Source organism: Calidris pugnax, unplaced genomic scaffold, assembly GCF_001431845.1.
Source record: "Calidris pugnax isolate Ruff unplaced genomic scaffold, ASM143184v1 scaffold103, whole genome shotgun sequence".
Taxonomy (NCBI): domain Eukaryota; kingdom Metazoa; phylum Chordata; class Aves; order Charadriiformes; family Scolopacidae; genus Calidris; species Calidris pugnax.
The window spans coordinates 19614383-19626772 of record NW_015090990.1 but is presented as its reverse complement, the minus strand read 5'-3'; the positions used below and the strand labels follow the sequence as shown (position 1 = coordinate 19626772).

The window sequence follows — 12390 nt, the reverse complement described above, 5'->3', positions numbered from 1 at the left end:
AGTTTGAGATGCTGCATGGTTTATTTACCATATCACTCCGAGGAATAATTTCGCCTTTCTGTATCAGTTGAGTTCTGTTGTCCTGCAAATTTCCTGCCACTGTTGCATATTTTAGAAAACTTTTAAAATAGTAACAGTTGGAACAGTTCTCACAGTAACAACTACATTAATTTTCAAGTGTAAACTCTTATCTCCCTTCTCCTTATTGCCACCCACTCTCTTCTCCCCAAACCTCACTCATGAAAACTACACTTTGCATTTCTGTTTTTAGGCTCAGATTAGCACAATGAAGCTTTTGTTACATCTGGAAATAATGTTTGTTTTACCATGTAGTTTGCATGCTATCCCTGGGGAAACCAAATTGGACTATTAAGGATGTACTGTTGGTGTTTAACAAAGACTGCAGATTTCTTCAGCTCTAACAAGCTTCTCAAGCTGACCACTCAGGATCGTTTCAAAGGGCAATAGGAATGGATTTGTCCTTTCATGGCTCAGTTGTGGGGTTAAGTTCAGCCCCGATGTCAGTCCTCCATTGTAGGCATTACCAAAAGTTGTGTCCAGCTTTAAAAAAGTAAGCCAAACTGGAGCCATGGGAATGCATTGAAATGTTTCTACAGCAGTAAACCAGAGCTTACTCAACATCAATTTCTAAGCAGTTTTCTGTAGACTGACAGCTGTGTCTGTGCTACATATGTTAGTTTTAAAACGGAGTTGCAGTTGTAACCTTCAAAAGGGTTTGTTGTGAGAAGTGAGACCTGTAACATGGATAGCTTTGAAAATGCTGTAAAGCTGGCCAGACGTGGCATAATTGTGTTAGCAAGTCTTGATAGGTAAACCAACAAAGAGGGCTTGTAAAAAAAAAAAGGGGACAAACTTTTTAGTTGGGCCTGTTGCAATTGGGCAAAAGGTAATGGTTTTAAGCTAAAAGAGGGTAGATTTAGACTAGATATAAGGAAGAAATTATTTAAAATGTGGGTGATGAAGCACTGGAACAGGTGGCCCAGAGAGGTGGTAGATGCCCATTCCTGGAAACATTCAAGGTCAGGTTGGATGTTGCTCTGATCAACCTGAACTAGTTGAAGATGTCCCAGCTCACTGAAGAGGGTTGGACTAGATGACCTTTAAAGGTCTCTTCCAACCCAAACTATTCTATGATTCTACGAAATGTGAGGATCAGATCGAGCCATCAGTGAACAGTGCCAGATGTCTCCCTATAGCCAAAGACGACAAGATAAATGGGTTCATTCCACTGGAAAGAGAATACAATTTTTGTCTTTTCTAGTGTCTTTCACAGTAGCTGAATTTTTGATGTTGGGCATCCCAGTGCCAGCTCCATTTACCCTTTGAAATTCCAGACCTTCATAATAGCTCCCCTTCCAAGAGCATTCAGATCTGGATCCCCTCTTATAGCATCCTAGGCTGGTCGCTGTAAAGTCCTTCAAGAAAATTACCGAAGTATAACGCCATGATGCAAACAGGGCATTAAGAGTACTCCTAACAGTTAGAGAACAGAGTACAGCTTGATTACCTGTTGTTCAATTTTATGTGTATTTGATGGAAAATCTAATGGGCTTGGGTGTTATGTTGCATACCAGAGCGCAGAGCTGGAGGCTGTGCCTATAAAAACAAGCATGAAGGCTGGTGGAGCTGGAGTTAGGCCAAATATTCTACTAAAGACCATCAGATTCTGCAGTAATCTCATGCTGAGTGGCTTTGCAGGGGAAGGGCTCACTGGGTAACATGCATGTGTTAATTGGAAATGGGAATCTTGGAGTTTAGTCATGTCTGGAAACGCCTGGGGTATGTCTGACCAAGAAAAATCTCCTTAAAAAGCTGTACTTGTTTATTATATTCTTTTTGCAACGATTAAGCTTTTCATTGATAAAATTTGCATTGCTTTTTTACAAAAGTTCTTGTCTGTAAACATCAGTAACAAAAGCTTGTGAGACTTTAACTTTACAGAGTAAAATGTGGCAGTGCAGTTAGCAAGTAGAAAAAACCACAATGTTGATTATTTGAATGTTCCAGGGAGCAGTTTGTGTGGTTAAAATGTGTGACCTCGAGACCGCATGGAAAACTTCAAATACATTCATAAAAATCAGTTTGCATGTGACTTATGAATTTTGACTCGTTCTGTTAATCTCCCTCCCTCTTTTTTTTTTTTAAATTATTTTTTAAATTGGCTGAAATACGCTCAGCCAATCCAGTTTGGCAATTACTTTTCCTTTGTATTTTGAGATCCTGAAAAATGGGAGGGGGTGCATCTTTCTATATGTGTTTTTACACAGGGACTCATGAATGGTAGAAATTTGGGATAAATTGTAGTGTATATAGTGGTCTGAAACTTATTTTTGTACTGGCTTTGTTGCTTTGTGAATCGTGTGGAAGTGGCAAGGGAGGTGTGAGGAGTCTGGAGGGGAGTGGATCCGCGTAGGCTCATGGGAGTCAGCCTTCAGAGGCCAGACACAGCTTTATTCTGCTGCCCTGCACATTTTTCCCCACAGTTATGTTGTTTCTTGAAGTCTTCCCAAATTTGCAGAGGTCAACTTTTTGTTCCTTACAACAAAATGTTTGTTTGCTTTTTGTTCTTACAACAGAACAGAATCTTTCTCTGATGTAAGCGTTTAATTTGTATTTTCAGTGTGTGGAGTTTGTGGGCTGCTTTGGGCAGGAACAGTCTTATGGTACTGAACACATGTTGTTTTATCACTGCAATATTAAATATTTGGCATTCCAGTATAACAAACTCGGTGCTTGCTGTTAGAGGTAGCATCCTTGTGGCAGCCTTCTGATGGCATCGCTATTGCGGTGTGCTTGTTTCACCGCCTGAGCTGCTTCCTGTTGATCTTTACTGCTTTGATATTTTACGGGTAGCCTTCTTGTTTCCGACTTGACTTTAATCTACTTTGTCTGTCTATATTATTGATTCACCCCTTTTTCAGCTACCTTACAGTATTTAGGAGTTTACTGAATTGCTGTCAAGGATAGTGGCTTTGTTCCAGCTGCACTCGTACCTGGCATTCCAGATGTTACATTTGGAAAAGAGAGCGGAGGACAGAATTATGTGAATGAGACCAATTGTCTTGGTATGCATTGGCCTTTTGTGACCATCCCTCTACATAACTCTTATACCTCGATGCATTTACTTGTGTTTATCCAGCAAGTCCAGCCCGGACTGCTTGTCTTCCTTTGGGAGTTTGAGGAATGGCAGGTGTGGTGACTGTCATTTCTTAAAGGCATGATGGTTTGAGAGCTGGAGCAGAGCAGCCATCCCTCCGCCTGTGATGGGAGCCCAGGGGACCCAAGTTTCCTCAGATCTCCTTCTCTTCCTCCCCTGGGGGGATGCTTGCGTTGGTTTGAGCGATTTTCCCATCAGTGTCTCAACAGTTTCCCTCTTTGAGGGAAACTACTGAGTTATAGTAATAATATTGTTGCAGCTGCCACAGGCTAGGACCTTGAAGCCTGCTGCTTCTCCTTCAGATGTGAAGAAGGGCTTGTGTGCCCAAGGCACATCATTTAGCGTGATAGCTTGTGGTCTAAGAAGAAGTGCTCTGCTTCCCTCTAAATCTTGCTTTACTTGTTACCCACATAGAAATCCTGTTGGTCCTCTGGCCCTTCTCATCAGCCCGCTCTGGTAAAACAAACTCTATAACTTGCCTGGAGTAAGGAGTAAAGATTTTTGCAGCCAGCAGGTTGGTTGCTTTTTACCTTGAAGTGCTCTGTGGGAGGAGAGTTACTTATCTCAAGGCAGTGCTTTGTTTCCTTTCCTTTTTGTACGGCTCCCACAACGCTGAGCATAGCCTTTGAGGGACTTGTTTGTAGAGCTGTGTGCAATATCTGCATAAAGGAGTAAGAAAACATTAATAAGGATCACAGAAAATTACATGCCTCTTGTGGGCTGTGTGTAGGGCTCTTCTCCTTCCCTACACACTTTCTTTTTTGCCTCTGATGTGACACTTTGAAAAAAAGAGAGGAGGTGGTGTAGGAAATGCCTCCTGTAGGGCCCCAGGGAGTGTTATGGCATTGGCTCTGCCCCAAAATGCTGTGTATTTCTTCACTAAGGTGATGATGACATTTTGAGCATTTACTAGTGATTTCAGTGCATGTTACACAAAATAAAAACACAAAAGGAAAATTAAGGAAAGATTGGCAAATAACAGAAATAGAACCAAAAGTGTGTAAGTACTATAAAAACATGGGCTTCACTCTGAAGAATATAGGTTAGCCTGGGCTGCAGCATGGCAGGAGGCATCCCCCGCACCATGTTTTATTCATGTGAGCATGGAAGTGAGCAAACACTGACATTGTAGGGTATCTAAATGTTCTCCTTAAAATTTCTTGTGTCTACTTTGGGTTGACTTCCTCATCACTTACTTTACAGGTTTCGTCTGTAATTGCATCCTGTGTAGGAATTCTGTTTGTTTGTATAAAAACAGCCCGATGTAGTCAGGGAGGCGGATGGCTGGGATGATTAATCTGCTTCGTTAATAATAATATTAGAGTCTGTCATAATGATCTCGAGGTCAGCAGCAATATTCACTGAGCATTAGAGAGATTTCTATGCCCTCAAGAAACTCAGAAGAGAAACCTGATAGTTTGTACACATGCATCAACATTGAGTACTCGCTTCAACTTGCTGTGTGGGTGTCTTTCTCTGGTTCCACTCTTACTCCAGGGCTCGGATCTAAAACAGGTTGCAGTACGATTAAGGGCTTAATCCTGACCAGTGTGGGTTACCCATAGTTTGCTCAACTGCTGCTATGTGGGCAGTGACTTGCAGGATCAAGCCTATACTGAAGAATATTTTAGCAGCATTGTTATCCCCTTTGCCATAGGTTGTCTGTGTCGTGATTTTTTGGTTTAGATTACAGATGTGCCCTTCTGCCTTTGTGTTTCCTGTTTGAGCTTTGCTTCTTGAGTCACTATATCAACCATCAACATATTTGTCCATGATTGTGATACCCACTGTCTCATTTTGTCTCCTCTTGAAATAAGATAGTTTTGCTTGAACTGTGGATGCTATTGCCTCAGTTTCTTCTTTTGCTTGATTTTTTCTTTTTTTCTTCCCAGTTTCAGGAAGTCATCCTGTGCTCGTCTACATAGTTTTCTTCTGTTAAGTCCTGACTGTCCTGTCTAGGTTTTACAGGGCTGCCTATCATGATTAATAACTGCATTAAGTACATATAATAGCTTACCAGGATTGGGTTCTTTTCCTATTACAACATACAGACTTTGTCCATTATGTTTCTGGGACTAAAATCCTATGTTCGGGAGAGCGGCCTTGAGCAAGAGAGTTTTAGTTATCATGGGGAATAGTCTGTGTTTGTTTAGAAATCCAGTATCCTATTTCTATACTCATACAAACATAATTAGAAAGGACTCCATCCAAATTATAGTGAAAAATATTATCATAGAGGAGAGATTTCTTCATATATATGTGTGTGTATATATGGGGAGAGAGAGAAAGATAGACTTCCCTATGAGAGTCTGGTTTGTATTTTCAGTTTACTGCAGACTGACTTTCGGTAAAGTAAGTTTTTAGCACTGGCTTCCCTTCCAGTGAGGGGGGTGCAAAACAGGCTTACTTATCTGTAGCAACTCACTGATTATTGTGACCTTGTTAGAGCTGATCAGGAACTTTTTAGAGATGGTGTATTTGCTGGGAAATACTAAGGCTCAGCTTGTGCTCCCGGCACAATGAAGCATGAGGAGTGTTAGCCCACCGTTGGTTCAATGCAAAGTGCAGCTGTACAGCTTGGATCACAGGTAGAGTTTATTTGCTGTGTGCTGTCATGAAACAGTGGAGGCAAACCCTGGAGTATTACAAGATGAAATCCTAGTTTGTTTGTTTGTGTTTTTCAAGTACCCAGCCCATCCCTCTCCACCAAACAATACAAACATGTACATTGCTCTACACAGTAACACAGTAAATCAAAGGCCCAGAAACTGTAATGGTCTAAGGTGGTTTTGCTTTTAGTCTTGATACTACTCTTTTCCTTATTCTTTTCAAACACAGTGTCTTGCAGCTTTGTGAGGGTTTCCAACCTGAAAAAACACAATGGAGGCGAAGCAGGGTGCATTTAGCTATTTTATTGTGGCCAACCACAATGAAAAACAAATTTGAGCACACAGCATGGTTGTTCAAATAATAGATGATATTTTAATAAGGTACTGATCTAGTTGCTAATGTTTATTAAAATGAGAAACTTCGTTATGGCGTAACATTGCAGTGTTAAATTTGCCAGGTTCTGTTTGAGTTTGAGACGGTTCAGAAAACTGAGAACATGTAAGTACAGGCTTCCTCTGTGTCTGCCATCTCCTTGGCCTCAGCTATTCTGAGCATGCAGCGGCACATGAGCTTATGAGCTGGCAAGATCCAGAACCGCCGTGGTTCAGGCAAATACAAGTGAAAATGAGTATTATGTTAGAAGTGTACTTTTGCATATGTCACATTAAAAAACCCCACAAAACCAAAACACAGCCCTTCCCCCTCGCAAAGAAAACAGTGCTCCCCAAACCTTAGTCCTGGATTTGTTCCAATAAAATATAGTCACGCTTCTCTTTGATCTTACTTTAATATCTCTCATTTCAAAATCATAGGCATCCAGTGCAGTCAACTGTAATCAATACTGAAGAAATGTGTGTTATGCATATCTGGAGTGTTAAGATTGGTCTGCATAAATGCAAGAAGCAGTATCCACACTAGCAATCTTATTTTGCTAAAATTTCTTTGTTTTCTATTTTTGTGCTCCAGCGTTTAATAAATAAGTAAATCAAGCAACCTTATTGGGCCCTGGGAATTTAGTGCTCTTGCAGGGTACATAACAGTTGGGTCTTTTACAGCAGAAGTGACTTGTGTGCAGCAGCAATTTTTCTGGACTGTTACAGGCTACCATGGGTGTTTTTAAGAGCTGACAAAAGTGATGTCTAGTACGCTTCCAGAAGGTTTGCAGTAAAGCTGCGTAGATGCTTAATGATTCTAAACTCAAAGTTTGTTTTGCAGATGATGCCACAGATCCAGAAAAGCTTTTAAAGATGTGAAGCAGGCAGTTACATTGTCCCCAGCTCTGCAGCTCCTGTTCTGTAGCCTCAACTGCTGCCAATAATGTTCCCTGGCTTCTGCAGCTGCAATCTTCTCTCTTCTGGGCCCCTAGGAGTATTGTAAGACAAAGTTTGCCAGGAGGAAAACCAGCTTTGTCAATATACCGTATCTCACCGTGTGAAATGTTCTCCCATAAACTCTACTAGTGGTCCTCTAAAAGCCCCCCTTCTTGAGCTGATGTGTACGGCCTCTTCCCAGTGTATCAGATTTCACTGCAGTGCTTTGTGCTGTGTCCTGACTGCAGAGGCGTGTTGGGACCTTCTGATGGGCTCTCTGTAAGGTTTTTTGCAACCTCTCAACTGAGAAAGTCCACAGGCATTTCAGGCAGTTTGCCAGTTTCTAGCAGTAGCTTTCCCCAGCCCTTGACTGAGGAGAGGCTGCTGTCGGTAGTTTCTCCCAAACAACAGGAGCCTCACATCATCTTGCTATTTCAGGCCTCTTCTTAAGCCAGTGTTAAAGCTGATTGGGTTTAGGTACCCAAGGTACCTATATGCACCTTGCAAGGTACGTATTAGCACTAATATCTTGCCCCAAAGTGGTTGTATTGGCTTTCAGTTCTAGGGGGAGAAAATCAGGCATCAAAGTGTCTTGGTCACTGCATCTCCAACACTACTTAGAAGTGATGTGTAACAAATATTATCCGTTTTTCCGGTTGAATTGTGATGTAGAATTTTCTTCCTGCTTGGGGAGTTTACAGAACAGGAATGAGTTGTATGCATTGTTTTGGTGGAGAACACAGAATGTGGTATCATTTGACCTGATAGAAATTTGAATGCTCTTTTCCGCAGGTGAAATGTTAGCCCATTACAGTGTTGCTGTGCTCCATGACAGATGCACTGATAAACAATGAGTAAGAGTCCTTTTGGTTTGGGTTCTGGATGAACATGCCAAGGAGGCAGAATTTGCCTCTGTGAGTTACTGCAATAAAGTAGAAATTTGGAGGAAGGAGTATTATCAAGAGTCTCTAGTTAGCAAAACTTGAGTAGTCAACAGATCTTGTCCAAACTTGCATAACGAGACCATGTCAGGGCCAAGAAAGAAATCAAATCTCCTGACTGCATTCTGCGCATTCATCTTCATGAGGCCATTCCTCTGGGGTTTCATTTTTTCCCTTAAACAGGGAAAATGAAAGATCTCTTTAGTCCCAGGGGTGCCACGGTATGGTATCCCACTATTCTTGGGTGTTCTGCTTTCAGCGCTGGAATGTTTCTGTGCTTGTCGCTTGCTCAAGGACTTAAGCCATTTATTTTGTTTGTTTATAATAGAGTTCTGGTGGGAAGGCAGATGTTATGTGGGAAAGCTATTTTCTGGATCTGTTTATCCCCGTTACATGGAATCTCACAGACCATCAGTAGCAAGTAGCTATTAGGCATCAGCTTTGAGATACTGGCGTTTTTAGAAGAGGAAATGTATTAGTTCTTGTAAGCAGCTTTGCAGCAAGACCAATGATTTCTTGGCATGCTTTGGCTTGGTGTTTAAAATGGACATGAGTATGTCTTTGTTTCTATATAATCATTTGACCTTTTGAAATATTGGTATTTTAGGAAATGGTCTGTATTTGTTCATGTCTGACAATAAACAGCTGACTTGAATTCCCAAAATACATCATCTAAGCAATACTTAGCTAAGAAGAGATGGTTCTAAAAAAATCTCATTTGAATTCAAAATTAAAACCCAAAGTTTTCACTTTCACTCATCTTTGTTTACCTTGGCATCTCAGGATACTTCAAGGAACTTAGCAATTAAATTCTGCTCTTATGGTAGCAGAATAGCTGAAAAGGGCAAGTCTTCGAGTTTCAAAGAATTCCTCTTTCAAAATACAGTCTTCAAGATCTGGCCTTCATCTCTCTTCTGTTGATGCTTTCCAGCACTGATTTCACAACAGGCTGAGTTCACAAATTCTTAAGATTTAGCAGGAAACAAGTTAACATATTAATGTTTTATCAGGAAAGAGTCCTAACTGGGGTATGCATGCACTTGTGAACACTAGACAGCTTCTTACTCTGGGTATCTGTTATTCTCGCCAAGAATCTGTAAGTTTGCAAATTGCCAAAACCGCATGTGTTGAGAGAGCAAAGTAAACACTGTAGAAAGGAAATTTTTGTTTTTTCTTCTTGTCCAAAAGGTTGGACATAGATCGAAAACTCTTTCCTCCTTAGTGGAAGGATGACCGCAAAACTAGAACTTTTTGTTTTGTTTTGTTTTATTATGTGAAGAAAATATATATATAAGCCCATACTGTATCTGTTTGAAAAAGGCAAAAAATCTTAATTATCTTGGGATTTTCTCAGCAGTCTGTACCTGAATGCCTTTGGGAGCTCTTCCATCCCAGGTTGCAGTGTGAGGCAGATTGGAGCGGTCTCTCTTTCTGGCTGCTAAGATGCGAGGCACCTTCAGGCTCGCTCCCCCTACAACACTCTGCATGGGCTCTTGGTGTGAAACCAGCCTGTTTCTGAGGTATTTAGTGTGCTCTGGGCTCGGATGCAGAGGGGGAACTGTTTTGCAGAACATTTCTGGCCAGTTCCAAAGTATGTGTTGTTTAGAAATGTAAGTCTTGAGCCCAATTAGTGTTTCATCCTAGCAGCAGCTGTAGGACAAGTTGACAGCGGCGGTTGCTTCTGTTTCATCCTGTTGGGTAGTAAACACTGCAAGGGTGACCTATGAGAGCCTCTGGAAGCCTCACACTACTTATTTTATCACTGCAGTCTATTTTCTTCAACTCTACTTCAAACAGGACAGAAAATGCTATGTAAGTTCATACGCACACGCACGCTGTGGAAGATGGGAAATCTTGCTCTCCTAACTTTCTGCTTAGGACCAAATTTGTTTAGTATTCAGCAGAAAATTGCTTTAGATGTGAAAGATGGGGAAGGGTTGCAGCACTTAGTATTGTTAATTTGTGACTGCAGCTCTGGAGGTTAATTCGGTGCTCCGTTGAACCTGTTTGTGAGTAACTCGGACTCCTTGTGCCTCTTTTCCGATTTAAAAATACATATTATAGCACTTCCCTGTTAGGAAAATTGTGGGGATAAATCCAAATAGTGATTCTGAGGTGCTAAGGTATCATGGGGAAGGGGCCATTTAAAGTCTTACATCTATGTAGAAGCCATTGGTTTTCTTCAGTAGTCACTGGCAAGTGTAATCCAAATAACAGGAACCTGTGGCTTTTGAGTGCAGCCTTTATACCTCCCAGGGAGTCCTGGGTTATTGGAAAACCGTGTTTCACCAGGTGTTATTTATTTATTTAATGGTTGTGGAAAGAGATATCAAACACTTGGGTTTTAATTAGTCTTTGATCAGTATCTGCAGGCAGGGTGGGATGGGGTTGTGGCATTTCTTGCCACTCAGGTGTATTTGAATGCAGCCCTTGCAGCTGGAGGAGGTGTAGAGGAGCTGCAGGGCATCCAGCAGTAGGCTTCATAAAGGCAGGTTAATTGTGTCATGTGCCGACATGGTTATCAGGTGTACAGTATCAGTCTTTATCCAACTTGTTAGTGAATGGGACCTAATGCAGTAAAACAACTATTATTCTGCTTTCCAAGGGTAATGGCAAGTATTTTTAGAATCAGTAAATAAATATTACACTTCATGTCTGCTGAGGAACCATGGCAGGACTTCAAATGACTTGAATCCTGACAGTAAATCACTTGATTGATAGAAACTTGTCAGAGGCTATTAGCCTTCAGGTTTCTTCCCAGTGAAGGTCTTCTGTGCCCAAGGCTTTGAAGAGATGGCATGAAGCTTCTCCTCAGGTGAGGGAGCGCAGTCTGATTCCAGCTTTGGTTTTGCATGGTTTTGTATGAGTGCACAAGGGCTGCAGCAAAGCTCATGTGACATTTGCTGTGCAGATGGAGTCGGTTCTTTGTGAACATCTGTGTCCTTTTCCCTTTCCCTCCCCTAACTGAATTAGTCACAGAAATATTGTATGATTGGGCTTTCCTGTAAAAAAAAAAAACAAAAAACAAAAAACAAAAAACAAAAAACAAACATTCGTAAGAGGCTTTAAGTTATGTAGAAATAGCAACTTGGTACCCAACAGTGATTGTTGAGAGAGATCTAAAAGATGTTTGAGTGTATGTACATATTTATTCATTGCTACAATTGGGCTTTTTTTTGTTAATGCATAAGTGTTAAATGGGCGAATAATATGTAAGTGGCAAAAGTATGTTAAAAGGAAAAATCCACAATGTGTTTTTTTGTTTTCTTCCAACAGACATACATTGGCAGCGTGGTGATATCAATAAATCCCTACAGATCTCTTCCCATTTATACTCCAGAGAAAGTGGAAGAATACAGAAACCGAAACTTTTATGAACTCAGTCCTCACATGTAAGTACTGTCGAGAAGTTGTAGTTTTCATTTTGTCCTGAAACAGATGGTACCAGCTGTGGCTGTCATCAAAAGGTCTGTGTTGATTAAAGCAAAAAAAACCAAACCTAAAATCACACTGCCACTCCTCCAAAATGAATTTTTATTACTTCATCCTTATTTTAAAGAGAAGCCAAGATGAGTTACTCGTCCTGTTTCAAGTATTTAGATCCTGGTGTGTGCATTTCAGAGCATTTTCCTGTAATTGTTAGTAGTAGCCTTTATTATTGCATTGTAAAGTAAGTCTGTTTTTGAGACCTGTTTGTTTTGAAGTCCAGATTCCTTGTCAAAGCCTCTAGGTGGTAAAAGCATTTGAGTCATATAGTGTTAATTTTGATATCGGAAACTCTTAATTTCTCTTTACACAAGCAAAAAAGTGAAAAAACCCCATGGCAAATGCAGAACCATATTGGATATGTCTGAATCGTCTGTAGGAGAATAAAAGCTTGGTCTCCTCTGTGCTGGGGGCAAATGAGCGCTTTCTGAAAGGGTACCATAATGTAAATTTTAAGGCTAAAATATATGGTATGTATGCAGACATATAATATTGCTAAATATGGCTTGCACGTGACGTAAATTTTAAGTCTGAATTTAGGAATAGAAGCCTGGGAAGTAGGTATAAACTCTCATTCTGACTTTCGTTCACCTTGTGTACTTCCTCTACAAAGGTACATATAGTAAAGAACTCAAAGGCCTTGCCTTGTGGTTATAGAGAACTGACAGGACCTGCATTATTTGAGCCTGGTGAGCATTGTTGAGGGTAAGAGAACATGGTTAAGCCCTGTCCATAATAGGACAAGACTTTGATCACAGGTGTAGGTAATATGGCTGAAAATGAGGTATCTTGTCTTCAGGGTCTGTATGTTGTGGTAATTGTTTTATCTTGTTAGACATCATAGTGGTGAGCTTAAAGCCAGCTA

The 12390-nt window shown here is 40.8% G+C and overlaps 1 protein-coding gene across 12 annotated transcripts in view; it reads left to right on the top strand.

Moving 5' to 3' along the window:
- Positions 1 to 12390, top strand: part of MYO1B (myosin IB) — a 121477-nt gene that overhangs the window by 29771 nt on the left and 79316 nt on the right. For all 12 annotated transcript variants that reach the window (XM_014954556.1, XM_014954555.1, XM_014954554.1 and 9 more), the window contains one exon: positions 11316 to 11431. In XM_014954556.1, coding sequence (XP_014810042.1) covers positions 11316 to 11431 — 116 coding nt within the window. The remainder of the gene's footprint in view (positions 1 to 11315; positions 11432 to 12390) is intronic.